Below are 25,675 nucleotides of genomic sequence, written 5' to 3'. Positions count from 1 at the left end.
TTAGATTTACTTTTTTAATTTAAATTTTATTAAATATTGTGTAATCAAATTAATTTAAATATAAAATATACATACTATTATTTTGATAAAATTGCATTTATTGGGTTAATTTAAATTTAAATTTTAAATTCACTTTTTAATTTAAATTTTATTAAATTTTGTGTTAATAAATTAATTTAACTATAATATATATTGTTATTTATTTTTAATGATGGGCAACTAATTAAAATTTTAAATATATATATTTTTAATTTAAATTTAGGCCATTTAAATTTAATTTTAATTTAATTAAATATTATATTTTCTTTTCTAATTTAAATTTTATTAAACACTGTGTTAATAAATTAATATAAAGATAAATTACATACTCTGTTATTTTGATAAACATGACATTTATTTGGGTAATTTCAAAAAAATGTAAAATAATAAAAGTGATATATTAAAAGATTGTCTACATGGCATTATTTTATTAATTTCTTAATTTTTTCTTAGGTGGCTATTTTCGAGTTGAAATTTTTTGTAATGTAGACCTTTGTTTGTTGCAAATGCAAACATATTGCAGCGAGAGCAACGGCAAAAAATCCCTTCATCATGATTCTGTCAGATCTTAGAATAGTTGTCGATGTGTAGGGAATTACATTTGTTACATTTCCCTAGCAATGGTTACATATTGCCATCTTATTCCTTTTTACGTCATCCTTGTTTGTAATAACCAACCAATAAGGTTTTCCTTTTACACGAACCTCTCAGCAATGATCATTGGGCCACATGGTAAAAGCAAGAACTGCCCCCTTTATTTGCCTCAAAATACAAGATTTGGTAGCATGAAATAAAATTTAAACAAGTTCTTATCGGAAACAAATATACACACAGATAAAAAATAAAAAATGCTCACTCTATTACACTAATATATGTACAAAGGATTAATGTTGCTCAAAATTCCATGATCACAGCCCCTCCCTTGGGAGAGTCAGGGATGAACCATATTAGACAAATAGAAGACAACAGAGATAGTGATTACACACAACACAAATCACACTTGATACTTTTATTGATCATCATAGGTACAAATATATAGGACATAAATTGTTGACTTCAACACATCTAGATCATGGCTACAACTCATACATTGGAAACAACAACGTCTACACTGACTCCTCGTAACTCCTAATGACAACTACACATGACATGGAAGCATTACGTCCAACATTGAGGTTTACCATTGTAAGGAGAAGGGTTTCTTTCTTTGTTTTATGTTCAGTGTCACTGAAAGACAATTGTCCTCCTATCGCTGCTCCAACTCAAATTCAACCATTGAAGAGCCTACAAGGAATGCCCACAGTGACAGTTCTCTCCTCCTCTCTAAACCCTAGTTCCTCTTTATTTTCTTATTCAAGTGTGAAAGTAGAATAGTTTTTCATTTCTTATGTTTCGCTATATTAATCCATCATTGTCGAGAGTTTGATTTTACAAATTCTGATAAATGATCCTTACACATCATTGTCTTCTTGTTATATGAGTATGTTATACTAATCCACCATTGTTGAGAGTTTGATCACATGGTGTTGGATTCTTCCATTCACAACTGACCAATGATCCTTGCACATCATTGTCTTATTATTATATAAGTCGATTTTGGCATGCATTTGTAAGTAGCAAAATTGGATTTTCAATTACTTAGACATAGTATGCTCACTCTGTCTACATCCAAAAGGAGCTAGAAAAAAATTGTCACGTCACTTTACTACTATATTGGAGCCATTTCAACTCTTTAAGAAGACTAAGAAGAGGATACTGAATACATTTATGAGTGTTGTTTCTCACAAATATCGTGCATCTCATTGACAAGGCAGCTTCAACCCCTTATGGATTTGTGCGAGATTGATTAGACAGTAAAGCTTCACTTAGACATTGAGCTATTTCAAGAAGACCATGTCATTCAACAATTGTTGGAATTCCGGTATGACTGAGGTGGCAACTACACTCACTTTTAAGGTGCATGAATACAAAACCGTGGCTATAGTAGTGAATTAGGATGCAACAGTTATAAACAACCTTTGGAGTACAATCATTAAGACCCTTAAGGGTAGCTCATGGCTTTAAGTTTCTATATCTATATGTTTTTTTAGCAATTAGCATTTATAACTACTGCAACCACTGGTAAAGAGGTTAAGTTACAAAGTTTAACTAGTATAGGTCTCTTCTCAGTGAAGTTACCACAGTTAATTTTGTAAACATTTTTCTCAGTGATGCACGTTAACTCAAGCAAACATAATAATATTTTTAATGTACATGAAAATATTACTTCAATAATTAACTGAAAATTTATATGCTTTTTCAACTTTCACATAATGTTTGAATTTTTAATAGTCCAGGGTGTGTTGTTGAGAAATCTAGGGCATCAAGATTAAGTTATTTCTCTATTAGTGATAACTGCTTGTGAATGCTTTTTGTTTCAATATATTAGGATCTTCTCTTTAGTTAGATTATTATAATGTTCTTCTTCATCAAACAACTACCAAAGCATAAACAATAAAGAGACACATAATGTAGGCGATCAACCAGGGCCAAAACTTCTCCAACTTGAGAGGAAAACCCAAACAAATTCTTCTTCTTATAGAAACTTCAATTGACGAATACCAAGACCATGAAATAGACCCTTGACGCAACAACCTCTCCAAGGCCAAGTCACAAGATCCTTCTTCACTACTTCTCCATCTTACACAAGTCAACACAAGTCAAATTGCCTTCATGCACTACTAATCTCGGCTACTCTGAAGTTTCAGCCTTCCTCCATAGATCTGCAATTTCAGCATCCTGAAATCACTGCAAAGACACGCATGTGGGATGAATTATGGTTCTTCTTGGTGTGCTTATCCTTTGCTTACCTTGAGGATTATTCCTTGTTATTTCAGCTAGCAATGATGATTGAGTGGAGACCCTTTACTTGTCTTTGACCAGGGAAGATGTAACCCTACTGTAGAAATCCTAGTTTTTGCCACGTGTGTGAAGATATTAACCCAAAAACACTGCCAAATGAGTTAGATCTTTCTCTCCTTCTCGTTGGTTATGAGGTTGCTTTTCTTCGGAACTGTGCACTTCTTTCTTACTTCTTCTCCTTGACTGAAATTCTGTCTTTCAAATGTAGGTCGAGTTGCCTATTTATAGTGCTCAGTGCATCCAAAATAAGCAGACTTGAATAGGTGCCTAGGCTGACATGTCTTTTCTAGAATCATCTTTTAAGGCGACTTCAAGGAGTGATAGTGACGAGGTCTTGGAGGGTTTATGACAAAAATAAATTTTCATTTACAATGTGTAACATGCCCAAATGGGTCTTTCATCTTTGACATTGACTCAATAGACTTTATGACTTGATGACCAAACCTAAGGGCTCACAATGGGAGCCTTTACTATAAAAATAAAATTCCTTGATCATGAAACCCATATTTCAAGCATTACAAAAATAATTTTATTTTCTCCTTTACATCAATTACATAAAATCACAATTACACATGTCATTATGAAGACCGAACCTAGTTACACTTTTCAACACTCCCTCTTAACTAGGGAGGTATTCATATTGGTACTTGGTCATTCTCAATCTGAATAATTCTCATAAGAAGAGTCAGATTCATCTGTATAGCATCATATCAACCAGCATTGTCACGTAGCAAGGCCTTGACTAACAGCTCTATCTCTCCACTAGATCAAAGCTCAATGCTAGTGAGACCAATGAAATATAGACACCCTCATCATTGTCTCTCTCGGAACATACCCCACCCGGGTTCTCTTAGAGTATGTTCCACCAAGACTATTCTTATCTTGGATTCCCAATCCTCAAAGAATATCGGCCCTTTACGACTACTCTTATCTTGGATGCCCTAACTCATCCTCAAATGGCATTGGATGTTAGATGTTTACCCAATCCTCCATTCTGTCTTCCCAAGTGAAGACAAGAATGATGTGTCTATCTTTCCCTCTTAATTAGGGAGGATATATCTATTCCAAAGAAGGAATGTACTCATTCCTATGGAAGGAATGTACCTAAGCTCACTCTTGGCTTTGGAATTTGCTTCCAGGTTTCTACCAAGTTATAAACTTGTTTCCAAACTCCCTCTTAATTAGGGACCTACAACAGCTCTTTAGGTGGAGATGATGGGACAAGCAACTGCTTCAAGAACTCCTCCTCACGATGTCATGAACTTCTTTTCTTTATTTAGGAGTCTTCATGTTTTGGGACTTCTACGTAGGGCACAAACCATCCATGAGTTAGTCATGTCATTATTCATTTCATCGGAAAGTGATCCATCAGTTCCTATCTGGCCTTCCTTCAGGCCATGTTGCGTTCTTCATGCCATGTTTCCTTAAGGATCTTTCATCCTAACATGGACTTCAGTGGTGGAAGATATCTATAGATCTTCCTTTGGATATCATTCAAAAATAAGGAATGAACATTAAATCAAAATTACCTTTGTGATGTTCTTTCATCATGACATCTTCTAGTTCACATCAGCATCCTGCATACACATTGACACATCTCCAAAAGATATATACTGTTAAGGGTCCCTTTCTTTTTCAGACTTCATCAAAGTCTTCATATCTTTCATGGAGATATCCTAGTCAAATCTCTCAGTCCTTTGATGTTAATTGCCTTTTTCATAGTTGCATATTTCATGATCTCTTCCTTTCTGTCTTCACACATTTCCTTCTAGGAACTTCTAGTCATAGTTCTGCCAATTTTTCAACCACCTGATATTCCATATGAGGATATATTATGTTGATTTCATCTAGACAATGTGTAACACATGCCTTCCTGCATCCTTTCAAAGAAGGAGATCCTTTCTTTTGATCATGTTCTCAAGATAGAGCATTTATCCATGGTACCTGCAACCATATGTCATGGCTCTGTAACCATATGACATGACTCTATAATATTGAATACAAGCATACATACCTCATTTTCCTTTAGGTCATCTTAGACTTCTTTTCAGCAACTTCCTTGATTGAAAGAACTTCAATCCCTTGATCTGCTTCACCTCTTTTGTCATCATACCATCATCCCATGAATTCCACAAGTTGGAATTCTTGATGAAACCCTTGCTTCCTTTTGATTGGTGAACCTTTCGATGAATATTCCAATAGAGGATCTTGAGTATCCTCATCCAACAAATGTTTCCTTTTGACTAATGTATGATGAGCTTTGTACTAGATGACTTTTTCTTCCTTTTCCCATAAGTACCACTTATGTTTCTAATGAGGTTTCCAAGAGCTATATCCTTCCATGGGTGACTGCCATAGACTTCAACTATCTTTCATGCTTCTCTATGATGATGTCACGAGCTCTTGCTTTTAATGCTTTTATGATGCCATGATGCATCCTATCATTTTCCTTAGTGATTCATGATATCCATATCTTACAACAGACGACTTGAAACTAAGAACTTGAAAAGAACTAGGTGAGGAAGACTATCTCAATCATAATAGAGATCTCTTACTTCCTCTTTCTTGGACTTCTTCTTTTCAGCTTCCTCCACTTCTTCAATGATATGAGCTTCTTCTCTTCCTCTTTCGTTATTGTCCTTCTTCAACTTAGGACATTCTCTTTTGTAATGCCCATATTCTTGACATCCATAGCATTGAACCTTAGCCAAGTTCTTCTTTTTCTGAGGACCAAATTTCCCATACTTCCCTCTTCTCTTTGCCATAGCAACATATGCTTGATTCTGCTCACTGGATCCCACATCAGTTTTAGCCTTCAGTCTAGTTTCTTCAATCTTGCATAATGACCATAGATCCTAAAATGGAGTAGCTTCTTTCTTCCCATAAATATTTGAAGTAAAGCTACCCCACTCCTCTAGTAGTGCATTTAGTACTACAGTGGTCATCTCCTTATCAGACATTATTTCTCCCAGATCTTGAAGTTGATCCCTTATCTCAGATATCCTCATAAAGTATGAGGTTATTCCTTCTTCTTTCGATATCCTTAGCTTGTAGAGCTCTTGCCTTGGAGAGATAACTTCTCCTGCAATGCTTACAGAAAACAAATCTACCAATTTGTCATATTTCTTGTGAGGTGTCGAGTTTAGATACATATGGAATGAGGGGATCCTTAATGGGTTCTATGATAATCCTTTGAACCCTCACTTCCCCTTTCATAAACTTTTCAAGTGCTTGAGCATCTTTTTTCGTTAGTTTGGTGACAGATCCTTTGACATGATCCATAGCCTCATTTTCAATAAGATTCAGAACACTATTCTTCTTCCATGAAAGATAGTTTGAAGCCCCAACCAATTTGTTTCTTTCCTTGCAAAAAGACATTTTGACAGATTCAGAATTAAAAATACTTACTTGAGAAGATGCTTCTTCCACTTGATGCCTCCGTGAATTTTGATGATGATATGGTTAATAGAGAGATTCTCCTTGATGAAGATAGTTCTCTTCAAAAATGATCCTTGTCCCCACAAAGAAGGAGATCATTTTATATCCTTTGATGGTGATGTCCTTGTTGATGATGATCATTGATGACTTCTTGATGATGTCTTGACGCTCCTTGGATAATCATCTTTAATGGTAAGGACCTTGCTTCAACGAGAGGAAGATTGCCTTTTGATGATGATGACAATGTCCCTGATCTTGCTTCTCTTGGATGAAAAATCTTCAAGTGACTTTGATTTGTAGATCCCTTCAACTTGAGTAGGGCCTTAGAGGTCTTTTGATGATGACTTGAGGATCCCAAGACTTATGTTGGTGTAGACTTCTTCTTGGGTTTTGATATTTCTTTGTAGATCTTGACTCCAAGATGATGTTTTTAGATTTGCTTTGATGTCTTTCTCGAGATTTGACCCTCGAGTGTCCCTTGATAAGATGCCCTTCCTTGACTTTGTTACCTTACCTCTGATACCATGTTGAGAAATCTAGGGCATCAAGATTACGTGATTTCTCTATTAATGATAACTGCTTGTGAATGTTTTTTACTTCAATAGATTAGGATCTTCTCTTTAGTTAGATTATTATAGTATTCTTCTTCATCAAACAACTACCAAAGCATAAACAATAAAGAGACAAGAGACACAAAATGTAGGTGATTAGCCAAGGCCAAAACCTCTCCAACTTGAGAGGAAAACCCAAACGAATTATTCTTCTTATAGAAACTTCAATTGACGAATACCAAGACCATGACCTAGACCCTTGACACAACAACCTCTCCAAGACCAAGTCACAAGATCCTTCTTCACTGCTTCTCCTTCTTGCACAAGTCAACACAAGTCAAACTGCCTTCATGCACTACTAATCTTGGCTACTCTAAAGTTTTGGCCTTCCTCCACAGATCTGCAATTTCGGCTTCTTGAAATCACTGCAAAGACACACGTGTGGGCTGAATTATGGTTCTTCTTGGTGTGCTTCTCCTTCGCTTACCTTGAGGACTATTCCTTGTTATTTCGGCTAGCAATGATGATTGAGTGGAGACCCTTTACTTGTCTTTTACCAGGGCAGATGTAACCCTACTGCAGAAACCCTAGTTTTTGCCACACGTGTGAAGATATTAACCCAAAAATAGTGCCAAATGAGTTTGATCTCTCTCCTTCCTAGTTATGAGGCTGCCTTTCTTGAGAACTTCACACTTCTTTTTGCCTTCTTCTCCTTGACCGAAATTCTGTCTTCCAAATGTAGGTTGAGCTGCCTATTTATAGTGGTCAGTGCATCCAAAATAAGCCGACTTGAATATGTGCCTAGGCTGACATGTCTTTTCTAGAATCATCTTTTAGGCCGACTTCAAGGAGTGATAGTGACGAGGTCTTGGAGAGTTTATGATACAAATAAATTTTCTTTTACAATGTGTAACATGCCCAAATGGGTCTTTCATCTTTGACATTGACTCAATAGACTTTATGACTTGATGACTAAACCTAAGGGCTCACAATGGGAGCCTCTACTATAAAAATGAAATTCCTTGATCATGAAACCCATGATTCAAGCATTACAAAAATAATTTTATTTTCTTCTTTACATCAATTACATAAAATCACAATTACACATGTTATTATGAAGACCGAACCTAGTTACACTTTTCAACAGTTGCCACAATCAACTGAGATTTTTTATAATTTTTGGTCTTCTCTACTGTTCTCCAATCTTCCCTAATATTTTGCAATCAAAATTTTGTAGAGCTCACAAACTAAGCATAGCAAAGTTACTGTCACTAAGAGATCCATTTCTTTTATGGACTTATACTACAATTGGTGCCAAGGGAGGAGATTAAATTCTAGGTCTATTATGCTTGACATGTGGAGTATACAATCAAACTGATTCGTCTTTCAAAGTACTCTCCCTGTTCAGGTATTGGAAGTCCATGAAATAGTCTTCCAATTTGACTAATTGAATGGCTTATCAACAATTTACAAAGCCTGTTTTTAGATCAGTTTTAGTCCTGAACCCAAAGGAGCAATCTTGAACATAGATACAACTTTGACAACAAAGCATCAAATAAGTTGGTCAGAATGTGCTTAAATAATGCAATGCAACAAATTCAGCTGTTATGGATCAGTCTATGATGATACATGAGAGTATAAATTGAACATGGGAATATGCTTACAATAACACATTCAATGACTTGTTACTTTCACATCTAGTCATTAGAAATGTAACTTTGAAGTTCATACCTTCCAGAAAAAGCTTTAAGCTTTAGCGTGGATTGATATATCATTCTCTGAAGACCCATATTCAATCTCCTTCAAATGGTCACAATAGAGAAATTGTTTGTCACTAATATTTCCATGTGACAGATATTAGAGCAAATGGTATGCCATTTTCATTCTGTCAAACGTTGTTTTTGCTTCAGCTATGGAAACACTGATTTTATTAAAAAATGCACTGTGAATTGATCTACTATGCCTGAGGCAGAAACAGCAATACTTCTCCTGTAGCCCTCTTTCCTACAAACAGCCCTTTAAATCAAATCCCCTGCTAACCTCCAGCTCCGGCAGAAATGGTGTCAAGGCTGTGAGACAGAAAAGCTAAAGACTTGGGTGGATAATAAATAAAGATACAAGAACTTACTAGAATTGATTGCAAACATGTAAAATGGCTCTCAAGAAATGAATGACAGTTAAACATCAAAAAAGTTCAGAGGTTCAAAGCGTTGTCAAAACAAACAATGATTTGTTTTACTTGTTTACCTTTGAATAGATGGTGAACATGTGCATGCTGTTGTTCAATCTTCTGACTGGTGATCTTGCTCAGCAAATCATCTTGTATTTTATTACAAGGGAAGTCTAAATGGATCCATAACCTTGCTATACTCTCCCTAAGGAGGAGAGAGAATGATCCTCCCATACATTTGCAAGATACAGCTTTTATTTTGACTGCCCTTCAAATTGCTGTCTCAACCTTTCATACCTACTAAGTTCTGCCAGAGAGAGCGATGGGGATAATTCTCCAAGCGCCTGTAGAGAAAAGAAAATCGTTGCTTAGGCAATCATAAATACAAGAGTATCGCAACCTGATAAGATAAACATTAAAGAAAGCTTACAATTTGATACTGACAAAATATATATTTTAAAAGTGCAGATGGTATGTCTGTGCGTGCTCCTTATCCTTCCATTTTCTTTGGGTAAATGGACATTTTATAAATCACAAAATGGGTTCCTACCCATCAAAACCACATGGGACTTGCACCTGACCTTGAGAATTCTGAGAAACACCAAAAGTGTGGCCCATCAAGGTTTCTGGATTTCCACCCAGACTCAGTTGCAACAACTTTGAAGCATGTACAGCAGGAATTGAACTCCGTTGCAAGTGCTCCAAGTTGCTACGAAACCACAACCCAGTGGACATGTATGTATCTCTTACATTAATTAAGGTCAAAACGATTGACTTGTACCCAGAGTTCATAGTGAATCACTTGTATGGCTATATCAATATGCACATGCATGCATATCTCTAAGTTGCACTGAAACGGATACGGGAACGGATACGAATATGGGGTTTGAAACGGATACGACAAATTTTCAAAATATCAGGATACGATACGGCGAGGAAACGGCGTGTGTATATATATATATATATATTTCATATTACCATTCACCTTTTAGAATCTAGAATCTATATCTAAAAATACATAATCATTGTCATGAATTCAACATAAACAAATCATCATCATCAATTCGGCATAAACAATGGCATCACCATTAGTGATTATTATAACATTCAACATATTATCATCATCATTAGTAATGTAATCAGAAATGCTACAACCTTTGTGCTTTTGGGTCCAACTCCTTCAAAGAACGTGTCATGCATGGCAAATGATATCTATCTTCCTTGCATGACAATTAAAAGGCCCATGGGATCATTAGGATATTCCGTCAAGACCTATTTCAACATTTCAATCTTCTCAATGTCAGCTTGGTCGCTTGACTATATGCAGGGACAAGATTGGCTAGAGAAAATTTGTTATATTGGAGGGATTTATGAAATCAAGAGCAAAATCAATGACAATTAACAAAACCTTAACCAAAATGAAAATTAATCGCTCAAATAAATCTCTTTACGAAGACATTCATCAAACCCTTTTATTTGCATTTTTCAACATCTATCTTTTTCTTAGTAAGGATCCTTGATAAATATATGGAGTGTCGTTGTTTTTAAAGATTTAGAAGAGACTTTATGAGACTGTGTTTATAGTGAGTTTATTTGCAAATCTGATTTCTTCATTTTTATTATTTATTTATGGCTATACAAATTTTCACGCTTTTTAACATTTTAAGGGTGGATTCCGATCACAATTTTCATGGATCCGTTTCCGGAAACGGATCATGGATCCGTTTCCGGAAACGGATCCAAAAAAATTGTGATCCCTTGGAAACGTATCCAATTCCAAATCTAAAGTTTCCGATTTTTTGAAACGATGCAAAAACGTTTTTATAGCATTTCGGGCAAGAATTGTATCCATTTCTGTATCGGAAACGGGGATCCGCGTTTCTGGCAAATTCTTCAGGAGTTTCCGCCTTCTGGTCACTTAGGCATATCTTTGGATAGCATATGGGATATATTGAGAATTGAAAATGCTAGACCTGGACCTCGTAATTTTGTATGCTAGAGATATAAGTCAATTGATATCAGACATGCAGTACGTCTTCGGTGTCCTGCATATTAGACCTTTCAGTAGTTAACAATTAACACTAATATTGACAATTTAAGCTTGCGTGCACGCTGTAAACACAGACCGATTTCCCTCGAGGATGATGACCCTTTGAACAGATTTAAATATATCATTCCTAGCAAATTTTGGCATTGTTGTACTGGCAGCAGAAGAATTTTTTATATTACACTAGGGAAGCTCAGGATACTTGTTAGACTCTGGAATTGTTATTGACAAGGGAGATGATCCCAGGTATTTCGGGGACACTTCAGAAATCAAGCCAGTTTAGTACAGTCTAAAGTCTAAACATTTCGAATGATAAAGCTTCCTGCAAATAGCATGGAAAAAGAAATTGCCCTAATAAACCCAGAATCTAAAATGACTTTGCAAGTCAGCTAATAAGTTTTCATGGCAGCTTTTGTGGAAACCAAATAGATACTCATTTGTAGAGATATGATCCATCTACTTGATGCATTAATTCCTTAATAGACCCAGAATCTAACATGACTTTGCAAGTCAGCGAATAAGTTTTCATGGCAGCTTTTGTGGAAACCAAATAGATACTCATTTGTAGAGATATGATCCATCTACGTGATGCATTAATCCCTTCTTAATAGCTCTTTGCATTGTCACAAAATATAATTACAAGGAATGAATGTAATGTCATCTCAAAATAGGGTTTAGGATATTCTACATCTACTGGGATCAGAAATTGCTAATTAATACAGCAGTGAAAGCAGCAACTATAGTCATCTTTTCAAGCCATCTGAAGGAAATGAGTGGCTTGGCATTTTGCCTCAAGATTATTTGCCAGTCATCGTGAAAATATGTAGACATAACAGAAGTTCTGCATTAGAAGATCAAGTTACTCTTGTCAAGGAAGTATCCTAAAAAAATATTTCTGGACTAGTATGTCCCTTCTCAAGTACACATAATTCCAGTATTGCACATTTAACAACAAAAACCATATCATTTGAGGGCTTAATTTCAAGTAGAGTGCCTTGCAGAGGTGAAATCCTTAAATCAAGTCATAAATCATGAGATACTATTTAAGGAAGTATTCTCTTAACAAACCAAATACTCAAAACATGCACAGAATCCTGCATGTAGGTAGTAATAAACATGTGATTTAACATGCAATATCTTTATCTCATTCATGCACATATAATTTACCAGGATGCACTTCTTCTGTATAAAAAAATCATGCCTTTGTGTAAAAGATATAGAGAATGACAAAGCCAATACCTTGATGAAATCTTCATGCTCAACGATAACTGAATCATGATCTTCATTGTCCCTTGGGGCATCTGCCCTTTTATCTGATAACTGCCAGATTCCAAGACAGCACAAACAAAAAAGCTCTCTAAATAAAGTCATTGAAATCCTCAAACTTCCAAACATCCAGAAGAAACAGTAATAACGTGTCAAAATCTGCTCATAAAATTTCCAAAAAATTACATCAAGGAAAGTAATTAAAAAACACATTACAGAAAACGCTAGTTCCTCTATCAGTTTGCAAAATATTTTCAGAACATTTGCAAGCAGATGTTTGAATAAAATTTAAATATTCAAAATGAACATATAAAAGTAATTTAATAGCTTGACATTTAATATTTTCATATAAAATCCAAAAAAACAATTGCCCCTACAACATAAAGGCAAGGCAAGGCATGATTTAGTAATGAGAAAACATCAATAGGTGTACCTTTCGCTTAACAGCTTGAAGCCAGCCATCCGCACATAAAGCATACATATCAGCACCAGTAAAATTTGGGGGGCATCTTTTTGCTATTGATGACAATGATACATTTCCATGAAGTTTGAACTTTCGGGTCAATGCTCCCAGCACCCTATTTGTAAAAGTGTTTTCAATTATCAGACAGTGTACTTGTTATTTTAGGAAATAGCTAATGACTTATGAATCTCTCTATAAACTTACCGTTCTCTATAAGATGAGTCGGAGCTGATGCCTACATACAATAATTTGTCAAACCGTCCAGGCCGTAAAAGTGCAGGATCAATAAGATCAGGCCGATTACTAGCGCCTATAATAAACAAATCCTGGAGAAAGATTGACAGGATAACAGATCTTCATTTACAGAAAGCTAACGTACATAGTCTACAACATTGCAGTGCCAAACTCAAAACTTGATATACCTGGGTAGTCTCATTTAGACCATCAATTTCAGCAAGCATCTGTAAAACAATAAAATATGGATCATCACACAATTCATTACATAAAACACACGCTTTCCACCCTTTGTATGGGTGGTGATCCATACAGGTTAAAAATTGTGCTTTTACAAAGGGCTGAAATGAATTTCTAGATCATATATATATATATATATATATATATATATATAGTGATTGTACCTGAGATACTACTCTGTCCATGACTCCACCTGAATCACCAGATGCCCCACGAGCAGGAGCAAGGGCATCAAGCTCGTCAAAGAAAATGACACACGGCCGGGCAGCCCTCGCCTAGTCATAAGGAAGACACAATTTTCCAAGTTCATTTTCATGGTCAAATTCAAAGTCTGTGTCTGAAAACCTTCAGTTTGATTCACCTCAACAAAATAAATGATTCTTTGCTTGCTCTTCAAGAATATACCTTTTGGAAAATATCTCGAACATTCTTTTCTGACTCTCCTATATACATGTTGATCAGCTCAGGTCCCTTCACACTGAGAAAATTTAGTGAGCACTCAGTTGCCACTGCTTTCGCCAACAATGTCTGGTGAACAAAAAAAGACACATAATCTCAGGTAAGTCAATACAAAATGCTTTTATTCTTCACACTCAAAGCATTCTCAGCTATAATGAATGCAATTTACCTTGCCCGTGCCAGGTGGCCCATATAGAAGAACACCAGAACGTTGACGCAACCCAGATGAAAAGAGCTCTTTGTGCATAAGAGGCAGCTATAAACATCATGCAACAAGCACTGTTAGTTGCTGATGCTAACAATCACAACAACATGCTTTTCTCAAAACAACTGTAGCCATATTCATTGAGAGGGGAGGAAACCATGTACAAGTATTGACCTACAAGGAAATTAGCGTATCATCATTTGACCTACAATAAATCCAATCTATAATAATCAATCACTATAAATCAACATTTGTAGCTCCTGCACAGATAGCACATGGGCATGGTGATTTAGCAGCGAATCTAGTGAAGCTTTTCATTTGGTATTAATTAAGAATTCATTCAAATAGTTCTTCCAATTGACTTCTATCATTATCAACCTGTATCAACTCCTACATTGTTTCGGAAATGTTGCTCTTCATTATGTAATTCATATCCAACATTGGCCTTTTGGAGAAGCCGAATATCAATGTAACCTCTGAAGTCCTATTATGCTTCAACCGGGGTAATAATGTCTTCTCTTATTATTATTTAGAGGTTTACGACTAATCAAAGTAATTCCAAGATTCTCAGGAGAGATGATGCAAGAAAGCATGAAGACAACGTGATGCTCAAGCCATGTTCTAACACTGGAGTATCGTATGGTGCTAACAAGGTGCAAGAGATGTTAACTGTTGCTTCTGATTCAAATGAGCACAAATTATCCTACCTGTACATCACCATTCGTCAATTCTGAAATTTGTTTACATACTAAACTATATTTTGTTTTTCAGATCACATCCACAGCGGAGGAGCTTGTTTGTATCTAACAATATACATATTTTTCCTTTAGTTGATTCCAACATGGAATTTCTGAGTGCTCATATGAAGAGTGGCTGTAACAATGACAGAGGATAAATCAGATGTACCTGTACTGTGTCAAGAATGGACTTCTTCACATCTTCAAGTCCACCAACATCTTCCCATTTTACATTTGGCACCTGCAAAAATTATAAATATGACTCAATCAATACATGGGTATGACGACTAATCGATGTTTTTTTAAACAGAAACAGAGAATCTTTGATTTTTAAGTTATTTGTAATCACTCAAATTTACGTGAGTCCAATCCAGATAATCTAGCATACAATGTTTCCATACATGACACTTTTTGACTAATAAATTTTTGAGACTGTACTTGCCTGTGATTGCACTGAAAGGTGCATTCTACAGCTCAGTATGGATGTGTAATTCATTCTATGCTCAACATGGAGTTTGACACGTGTTATTTAAGAAAATTACTTCAATATCCACCTTAAGTAAAATAATTTTACATCAATATATATATATAAAGTAATTGAAAGTAATAAAATTATTCTGCCCATACATGCTTCTTAAGAGGGAGATGTGTAATTCCTCTTCACAAGTTAACATGGAGTTGACACAAGGAATTTTAAAAAAATATATTAATAACAACAAAAATTTCAATGTCAGCCATAAATAAAATATTTTAGTGTCCACCTTACATAAAATATTTCAATAGAAAGATGTGTAAATCCTTAAGTGTTCAACATGGTGTTGCCACAGGACATTTTAGAAAATATATTAATAACAAAATGAATATTTCAATGTCAATTATAAATAAATATTTCAATGTCCACTTTAAGTGAAATAATTTTGTATCAACTTTATATATATATATATATATATATATATATATATATAAGTAAAAAAAGCCCCGAAGACTAGCTCAGTTGGTAGAGTCCCCGTCATTAAAGCACCTCTACTATTGGGGAGTCACGAGTTCAATCCTCTCAACACTCTCAAGGTCAGGCTCCGTGGTTGAGCCAGTAGGAAATGATCCTTTCAAGTAGATCTGCCTTGTACAATTATTTCGTGAATGTCAGAGTCACAGATCTCCAAGGACCGTGAACCACAGAGAAAAAAAAGTAAAAAGCCCTCTTATTGTGTTAATAGGTGCCTTCTACATATGAGTATGATATAGATGTATAATTCTTTCAATGCTTAACATAATGATGATGATGATTGATGTCCATTAAAATTCATTTTAAACTTATATATCAATAAATTTCAATTTTGTTTAACTATATTAATAAATTTTGAATTAATTTTCATTATATTATAATTTAAAATAAACAATAAATTTTTAAATTTTATTTTATTTACATTCTATAAAATACATATAGATAGATAAATATGAACATATTTTTATGTGAAACTATATAAACACCTTATTGTATTATTAAGTTTTATATTAATAATAACCAACATTTCTATATATTCCCATGCTCTTCGGTTCTTTTGCCTTCATAAACTTTATCAACTTTAGTTGTATTATTTAAAAATTACATTATAATAATAAAATATACTCTTTTTACAAATATAAATATTAATTTTAGATAACAATGGTATGTTCTATGCTTGCAACAATTACTTCAATGTCTTTTATTAGCCTAATAATAATTTCCAATAGCAATCACATCAACCATTAAACACATTGACAGTAACTATAGATAGAATATGAACAATAAAGGCAGAAGCCAAGCCAAGACAACAGGACACCAATATTTGACAAATGCCAAGGAAAAGCCCCACAAGGGGGAAATCCTTAATCAATTCTTCTTATTATAAATATCAAATGTTCAGCAGAGAGAGAGTACAATAATACAAAGTCAAAGTCAAAATTGACTTGCCAAATCACTGTCCAAAACAGCCCAGTCAAATCTGCAATTTTGCCCTTAGTCCACAGCAATCAAATCAGCCCTAACCAGAAAGTCAACTCCAGTCAAAGTCTGGTCAAACTTCTCCAAAACAGCTCAGTGAAAGGAGAAATGAACTCGTCCTTTCTTTTTGGTCAAAGTCAGCACAAAACAATCAACTTTGGAGTGGTCAAACCCAATCAAGCAAAAGTCAACCCTGCAGTCAAACAGAGCTGCAATCAATGCAGGTCAAAGTGCCCAGAAATCCTTGATTTTTGTGCCAATTAATGTGGCCTTCCTAAACGTAAAATCTCCCACAAAATTGTAGTGAAAGGAGCTCCTGTGATTTTCGTCCTTCTTTCAGCCACACGTGTGAAGAGAACAGCTGCCCAATAAGGTGTACAAACCAATCAGATGAGGAGAGAGAAGAATGTGTTGAGTTGATGAAGTACCAAATGAGGTTGGAGGCCTCTCTTATTTATATGAATCAATGTGGCTCAAAAGACAAGTCTCTTGGGCTTCATGAGCCTACATAACATTGTATCCGACCTTGACAATTTGCACGTGTGTGGGCTTCACTTCAAAAACACATTTCTCCTTGTCCAAATTTAGTGATTTTTAGGTCAATCTTGGTCCTCTAGAAAAGAGGAATTCAATGCAATAATTATCTCCATCAAATGAGTTGTCCAAAGTGGAATTTGGCCCTAGTTGCCAACTTTAACAATAAATATATTGATATAGATATTTTTTTATATAGTGAATATTGTATATAATGTATATGACTTGGTTACACGAGAACCACTCCCGAGAGGTGGGAAACCCGTTCCAATGATTCCCGCATTCCCGAGAGCTTTGGAATTGCAACGGAGCGTTCCCTTTTCAGAAGGAATGGCAATGGGAGCTAGGGACTATTTCCAGAGCTTTGAGGACACCGACCAAGTAACTCAGGAGTGGAGTTTGTAGAGTTCCCAGTGTGAAAATTCCTAGATCTAACAGTCTCAAAAATCCTACTGCAACCAACTGAATCTATTTCTCCTAGATTGTAAATTACATTACAAGCTTATTTCAGATTTCTTCTTGAAACATTGAAGTAAATTACTAAAGCAGCCTACACCAATTAAATATGATTCTGAAACATAGAAACTGAGCAAGGAAAATAGAAACACATAGGACACAGTTATTTTTGGACAAAAGTCCCCGGAAAAACCCAATGCGGGAAAACCGGTGTAGCAGCTCTGAGGGTTTATTATTATTAAGCAGTAGCAAATTCTGAATACATCATTGAATACCTCACAGGGTTATTCAGTTACAGAGAGAAATATTGGCAAAAGCTTTGTGAGTTTACCTCACACAATCACTGAGAAAAAGTCTCGGTTGTTCCGGCTGCTAGATGAGGTGCCCCTGGCAGGCCCTGCGTTATCTCTGCGCTGCCTCTACATTGTCCCAGCGTCAACCCTCTCAGGCACAGCGTCACCCAACTGGGGAATCGATCAGTAGCCCAAAGTCACTGCTCTCAGCCTCCCGGTCTCACACCCCAGTTTTCGGCTGTTGAAACTGACCCTTTGCTCTGATTTTTTACTTTCTCTCTCTCCCTCTATGTTGCTTTTGCATGGCCCTTCTGGCCCTGCGTCACCCTCTGCGTCAAGGCTACTGGATCACTCTCTGTCTCTCTCTGCTAATGTATCTTCGGCTGAGAATCTCTCTCTCCGGAAGCTACTATCTCTGCCCCTCAACTGCAAGAGCTCTCTTCAATTGATTTTTCCTCCTGAGAACTTCTCACTTTAGAAAATCGATTTCCTCAATCTCTCTGTGTGTTTTCCAAATGACCCTCAAGCTCCTTATATCTTCCTGTTGGACAACCAACAATCTAGATTAAATCATAATCAAAGGCTTAGATCGTTTTGGCTTGATCTGTGTCTTTTTCTAGAAGTTTCACCCCTCATTAGATTAACACCCATTAATATTTTAATTTTCCTAAGTTTAGACTTAGGAACCCCATTAAAAATATTAATTATTTTAATAAAATCACTTCTGGGTGGAATTTCCCAAAACGCTTTCTGGGTTCTTTGGAATGCATGTGCTCAAGCCTTCCTGCAAAATTTGAGGCTTAGAGCACATCCGATTTTACCCCTTTTGTCGCGCGGATTGACACAACAACGCTCAGACCGGAGGCTGTCACTCTGATCCCCGATCCCTCCGTTTAAGCCTGTCTCCCGCGGCTAAGGGGGGTAGACCCTATACAATGATTGAAAACCAACTGTCGACCAGTTGGTTGGGAGACACGATATGATAAGCACTAAAAGGATTTAGAAGTTAAAAGACCAGTGCCTTGTGGAGTTAATGTTTAAACGATTAATTACCATATGCTGTAGAAATATGATCTTATTAGGAGTAATCATTTATCATTAACTTTTATCAAATGAGAAAAATGCTTAACGACTTAGTGATACTCCAACAAATTAAGATTTCGAAAGATAAAGTGCTTTGAATAATAATAACAAGAGACCACATTCATGCAATTAACCATCAGATGAAAATTTGAATCAGATTAAACACCAATTCCCACGTTAAAATTTTCAACCTCAGCATAAAAGATGGAACATAGGTAATTCCCGAGCTAAGACTGAAACTGGCAAAAATATCCCACAATATTTTTAAAATTTTTTTATTTTTTATTTTTTTTTATTTTTTATTTATATTAAACAAAACCTAAAAAATGAAATCTAAAACTTAAATGTATAAAAATAAAATTTAGCCTAAGTTATTTTTTTTTTTTAAATAAATCTTTTTATATTTTTTATTTTTTATTTTTTTTATATTATAAAAAATGAAAATTTAAAAAAAAATCCTAAATTTATAAAACTCTAAACTTAAAAAAACTAATTAAAACAAAATCGAAATCTAACTACTTCTAACCTACGCTTAACTTTTAATATATATATATATATATATATATATATATATATATATATATATTTTATGAATTTATATTCAAAAGCAAAGATCGAAATCTAAAAATAAATCGAAACTACATATGAACCCTATGCTAAAGCGAACCAAAACGCATATCATTATATATAAAAAAAAAAAAAATCTAAAAAATCTTAACATCCTAAACTAAAATGTGAAACGCAAAACCTAAACGAATCTTTACCTACGCATAAAAAAAAAATACGACAGGCCGAGAAAACGCAGGGAGGACGGCGGCAAATAGCAAACAGTGAAAACTTACCTGGAGCTTCCACGCAATATCTCTCAGCAAAATCCGAAAACGATTTACGTTATTACCCGGCGTGGTGGAAGAAACTGACCCGCGTGACAATGACTTGGCTGAAAACTTTCGATGGTGGACAAGGAAAGTTCCACGCCTGAAACTTTAAATCGATCCACGCAGCAAAAAATTACCTGGCCTGGTATTGTTTCAATGCTTTCCCCTTTTTTATTTGTGCGTGGACGTGTGCAGGGAGTTTGTCGGCGGAAGAGCTCACAGTCAATGATACTGATGCCAGTGCGAAGTGCTGAGCAATTGAACTGAATGACGTTTCACCTCATGCTGTGTCGTTTAGACTATCTGCGTGTAGATATATGAATTTGCCGATTTCCGAATGATCCTTCCGCGGGTAATGCAATACGTGGGCTCAGCAGATGAACAGGGATGCAGATCGATTTGCCTTGGCTATACCGACCAGCAAGCAATATTTTACTGCATTTCTTTTTATTTTGATGCTTGTTCGCAGAGTGCAATGGTGGGAGAGCAGTGAAAGATGGCCACGATTTTAAGCAGAGGAGTGCTATGATCCGCGCAGCCCTGATCTCCTTCCGAAAATCTGATCTTGATGAAAACCCTATACAAGAAAACCAAACCCTAATGAAAACTGCATAAAGCAAAAATTTGAAACCCTAGATCAGCTTAATTAATTTACAGATTTTGGCCCTTAACAGCCAGATTCAGCAATAAGCACAGAAATATTTTAAAGAATGAAAATTTCAGGTTTTCACTGTGAAGAACTTCAGAAAATCTCTCATGCAAATTAGAAAAATAAACTGAATGATAGACCCAGGATCAAATCCAACTGGGCTCAGCAAAAAATGCTTGCGGGAGTTGGTTGGTTCAGCCGAGAACTTCCCCTAACGTCCGGCAATCTTCTTCAGTAAGAGTTTTCCTGCACAGCTCACTTCAACCATCAGTAAAGAGGGCAAAAATGCTACTAGATCTCAAAAAGTAATGGAGATACCTGCCATTACTTCAGAAACCCTAACAGCACTCAAACCCTAACAAGTAAACAAGATACCTGTGCTCACAATACTCTACAATAAGCTATTATTAATGGCTGAAAAATAAAATATGCAAAAACTAAATTAGCTCACAGCACTTCCAGAGAGTAACACCAGCAAGATTTGGACCCCAAAGTCTTCTTTTATTAACCAGGAAAAGTTTACAAGAGAGCTTCTTCAGTACCAAACTCACAGATCCCATTTTTGAAATGACCCCTAGCACCCTATTTAAAGGAAATGATCCCAACGGCTAGTTCGAGTGATCCATGTCGAAATGATCTCGACCGTCGATGGAGATCAAGACATCTCTTAATCTCATCCGTCGAATTATTAAAAAATAATATTTTGCATGCATTCACTTAAAATATTATTATTTTATTATTTAGGGTTTTTGCCTTATTTTATAATTTTTTATAATTTTTTATTTATTTCATTTTTTAATTTTTTAATTTTTTTAATTTTTATTTATTTTATTATTTTTATTTATTTTTTAATTTTTTAATTCATTTTAAAATGGATCCTCGAACTTAGCCTTTGGAAAAAATCTCCTAGGACCTAGGACTTAGGACTCATGAGGGGATTTAAAACATTTTCTAACCCTCAAGACACATTACATCATGACTTTTACAATTTACATCTTAAGGGGACAAACCCACTTAACATAGACCCTCATAAACCACCCAGTTCTGCGACACAACTATAATCTAGCAGATTAACACACTAGGATTCTCCTAAAATTCTAATGGCAAAATCCATCCCGGCTTTAGGGTCAGGTTGAAGGAAAACTCTGCCGATCGTAGATCGGTGAGACGAAAAACCTTCCGGGACGTAGATTATCATTAGAAAGTTAGGTCCACCTAGGCAATTTACATACATGACTCAGATCTGCTAAGATTATTTACATTTCATATATGCAGACTGGGTTTACAACATAAATCGATCAAGCTGTTGATGACTGCAGGATGGCACGGACATGTTGATCAGGTGCTACCCCTTTCTGCCAAGAAAAGGGGGTGTACTGCATGGGAAGTTGACCGGTAGTGGTCAACATCTGGCTCTACTTGGGGACACGTTGCTGCTTTGCAGGAATGTGAGAATCCAGAATCTGCATCCATACAACAAAAATAAGTAGCGTTCATCCAAAAATCATCATATAACATTAAGCACAGGAAAAGATAAAAGCTCTTTATTTATTAACTATCTAGAAAAGCAAATCTCATCCTAAAAAATGCGGAAAAAACAAGGAGTAGGGTTAGAAATACGATACAAAGGATGCCCCATGGCATCAGATGTGTTCAATATAGTGCATACTGAGCATTTGCCTGCTTTCAGGCAAATCTGTTGGCTGCTTGTCGGATGTGCCATGTCCAATTTTGCATATGGTAGGACTTTTTCCTATCCGAAAATCAAGCTGCTCGCGGCCGTCTGATGCATCAAATCTTCGTCTCATTCTCTTTCTCTTGCGCTTTTTCTTTCTGGCAAGTTGAATTACTGATGACATGGAACTTTCTGTTTCAAAACTATCAGATGAAGTATGTAAGATATGCGTGCTATGTCTTTCTTTATCTTGCATCTGATCTTTGTCGTTTTTAAGTCTATCTGGATCTCCTTCAATTAACCACCTTTCAATCGAATCAATGACCTCCTCATAATAAGATGGAACTTGTTGCAACAAATGAGAAGGTTCCTGCTCTGTTGATGTCCCCTGGTGTCTTTTATTCTCTGACCATTGTTGAAAATTTTGAACCTGTATTTTAATGGCATCTATCTGACTAGAGTGTTCAAGCTTTATAGCACTGATTTGCCTGGCATGATGTTCTTCCATATCTTTTATTACTTTATCGTTCTTTTCCTTTATGTCCATCAAGCAATGCTGCATGGAGTTTATTTCTTCTTTATGATTTGCTTGCATGGTGGCCAACTGATTATCATGATCGAACGTCATGATAGTCATTTCTTCATCCATAGTTAATAACTTGTTTTGCATAGAATTAATTTCCCTATCATGATCAGCTTTCATGGTCACCATATTTTCCTCTAATCCTGACATCTTGCTATGCATGATTCTAATTTCTGTTTCATACTTAGTTTTCATGGCCTCAATTTCTTTAGTATGCTGATTTTGCATGATTTCCATCTCCCTATTACGTTTTTCCAGGTGGGTGCATAAAGTTTTGACATCATTGACATAATTAGCTTGATTTCTTTCCATATTTTTTACTAGCATCATTAGGTCTCATATAATTTGCTTTTGTTCTTCTCTTTCATTATCATTTGTTCCTGCTTTTTCACTATCATGGTCTTGATCTGCAATAGTACTGGTGGATGACACATTCTGATCTTGCAATCTTTCTTCAACAGCTGGTCCTGTTATAGGATTACTTTCTTTCTTTTGCACAATTTTAGGGGCAGAAGGCAAGCTGTTTGGATAACCATATCTATCTTTAAAAGCATTGATAATGTCTTCTAAAGAAGTGAAAGAATCCTTAGGAAAATTGTTAAACCAATTCAAAGCATCATCTTCTAAAGAAAGGACAAATAGACGCATTTTGATATCTTCATGATTAAACTGAGGGGGTCTACAATATATGATCATTATGCGAGTAAACAAGCCTAGATGCCTTCTAACAGCGATTGAATCACCACCCGAGAAGATAGGTAATTTAGAAATGGCCTCTTCCGGAAAATCATGGAGACGTTTAGTAAAACGACATGGCTTAAATGAATAATCCATGATGAATGATAAGGGATTAAAAGGATGATAGAACTAGATATCTGCTCAAGAAAATCAATAGATGAAAACAGTGGAGTCGCCACTTGAACAATGAATCTGATTCTAAGATCCAAAAAGGAATCACAAGCAGATATGAGCAAGGCTTCTTGTCTGGAAAAAATGAGAAAATGGAGTCGCCACCCAAACAAGAAACACACCGAAGAGATACTGATGATATGACGAAAAATAAGACAATGAAAGATCCAAATGATAACCCCAAAGGTCGAGTCTGCCAGCTCAAATGAGAGATGAGAAAGATGAGAAGATAAATGTCGATGAAACTCCAAGAACAGAAAAACTTTGTCCCCGGCAACGGCGCCAAAAATGTTGGCGTTGCCGGGCCAGATGAAAAGATAAAAATGAGAAGGATGATTGTCGTTTGAAACACCGAGAACAAAGTGTCCCCGGCAACGGCGCCAAAAAATGTTGTCGCGCGGATTGACACGACAACGCTCAGACCGAGGGCTGTCACTCTGATCCCCGATCCCTCCGTTTAAGCCTGTCTCCCGCGGCTAAGGGGGGTAGACCCTATACAATGATTGAAAACCAACTGTCGACCAGTTGGTTGGGAGACACGATATGATAAGCACTAAAAGGATTTAGAAGTTAAAAGACCAGTGCCTTGTGGAGTTAATGTTTAAACGATTAATTACCATATGCTGCAGAAATATGATCTTATTAGGAGTAATCATTTATCATTAACTTTTATCAAATGAGAAAAATGCTTAACGACTTAGTGATACTCCAACAAATTAAGATTTCGAAAGATAAAGTGCTTTGAATAATAATAACAAGAGACCACATTCATGGAATTAACCATCAGATGAAAATTTGAATCAGATTAAACACCAATTCCCACGTTAAAATTTTCAACCTCAGCATAAAAGATGGAACATAGGTAATTCCCGAGCTAAGACTGAAACTGGCAAAAATATCCCACAATATTTTTAAAATTTTTTTATTTTTTTATTTTTTTATTTTTTATTTTATATTAAACAAAACCTAAAAAATGAAATCTAAAACTTAAATGTATAAAAATAAAATTTAGCCTAAGTTATTTTATTTTATTTTTAAATAAATCTTTTTATATTTTTATTTTTTTTTATATTATAAAAAATGAAAATTTAAAAAAAATCCTAAATTTATAAAACTCTAAACTTAAAAAAACTAATTAAAACAAAATCGAAATCTAACTACTTCTAACCTACGCTTAACTTTTAATATATATATATATATCTATATATATATATATATATATATATATATATATATTTTTATGAATTTATATTCAAAAGCAAAGATCGAAATCTAAAAATAAATCGAAACTACATATGAACCCTATGCTAAAGCGAACCAAAACGCATATCATTATATATAAAAAAAAAAAAAAATCTAAAAAATCTTAACATCCTAAACTAAAATGTGAAACGCAAAACTTAAACGAATCTTTACCTACGCATAAAAAAAAAATACGACAGGCCGAGAAAACGCAGGGAGGACGGCGGCAAATAGCAAACAATGAAAACTTACCTAGAGCTTCCACGCAATATCTCTCAGCAAAATCCGAAAACGATTTACGTTATTACCCGGCGTGGTGGAAAAAACTGACCCGCGTGACAATGACTTGGCTGAAAACTTTCGATGGTGGACAAGGAAAGTTCCACGCCTAAACCTTTAAATCGATCCACGCAGCAAAAAATTACCTGGCCTAGTATTGTTTCAATGCTTTCCCCCTTTTTATTTGTGCGTGGACGTGTGCAGGGAGTTTGTCGGCGGAAGAGCTCACGGTCAATGATACTGATGCCAGTGCGAAGTGCTGAGCAATTGAACTGAATGACGTTTCACCTCACGCTGTGTCGTTTAGACTATCTGCGTGTAGATATATGAATTTGCCGATTTCCGAATGATCCTTCCGCG

At 35.5% G+C, this 25,675-nt stretch overlaps 1 protein-coding gene across 2 annotated transcripts in view; it reads right to left on the bottom strand.

Annotated features, from left to right (window-relative positions):
* Positions 1–8,158: 8,158 nt before the first annotated feature.
* The window catches only part of PEX6 (peroxin 6), a 74,553-nt gene continuing 57,036 nt past the window's right edge, over positions 8,159–25,675 (bottom strand). The window contains exons 8-17 of one of the 2 annotated variants that reach the window (XM_089453321.1): positions 14,920–14,991; positions 13,978–14,064; positions 13,755–13,877; positions 13,514–13,624; positions 13,298–13,336; positions 13,080–13,201; positions 12,846–12,990; positions 12,386–12,466; positions 9,177–9,443; positions 8,159–9,014 (exon numbers count right to left, since the gene is read on the bottom strand). In XM_089453321.1, the coding sequence (XP_089309447.1) occupies positions 9,354–9,443; positions 12,386–12,466; positions 12,846–12,990; positions 13,080–13,201; positions 13,298–13,336; positions 13,514–13,624; positions 13,755–13,877; positions 13,978–14,064; positions 14,920–14,991 (870 nt within the window). In that variant the 3' untranslated portion in view covers positions 8,159–9,014; positions 9,177–9,353. The remainder of the gene's footprint in view (positions 9,015–9,176; positions 9,444–12,385; positions 12,467–12,845; positions 12,991–13,079; positions 13,202–13,297; positions 13,337–13,513; positions 13,625–13,754; positions 13,878–13,977; positions 14,065–14,919; positions 14,992–25,675) is intronic. The other variant, XM_089453320.1, reaches the window with a different exon arrangement.

The sequence above is a fragment of the Pinus tabuliformis genome, chromosome X (assembly GCF_031772625.1).
Source record: "Pinus tabuliformis cultivar Carrire ecotype Pingquan chromosome X, CPIR1, whole genome shotgun sequence".
Taxonomy (NCBI): Eukaryota; Viridiplantae; Streptophyta; class Pinopsida; order Pinales; family Pinaceae; genus Pinus; species Pinus tabuliformis.
This window is presented reverse-complemented; position numbering and strand designations above follow the sequence as displayed.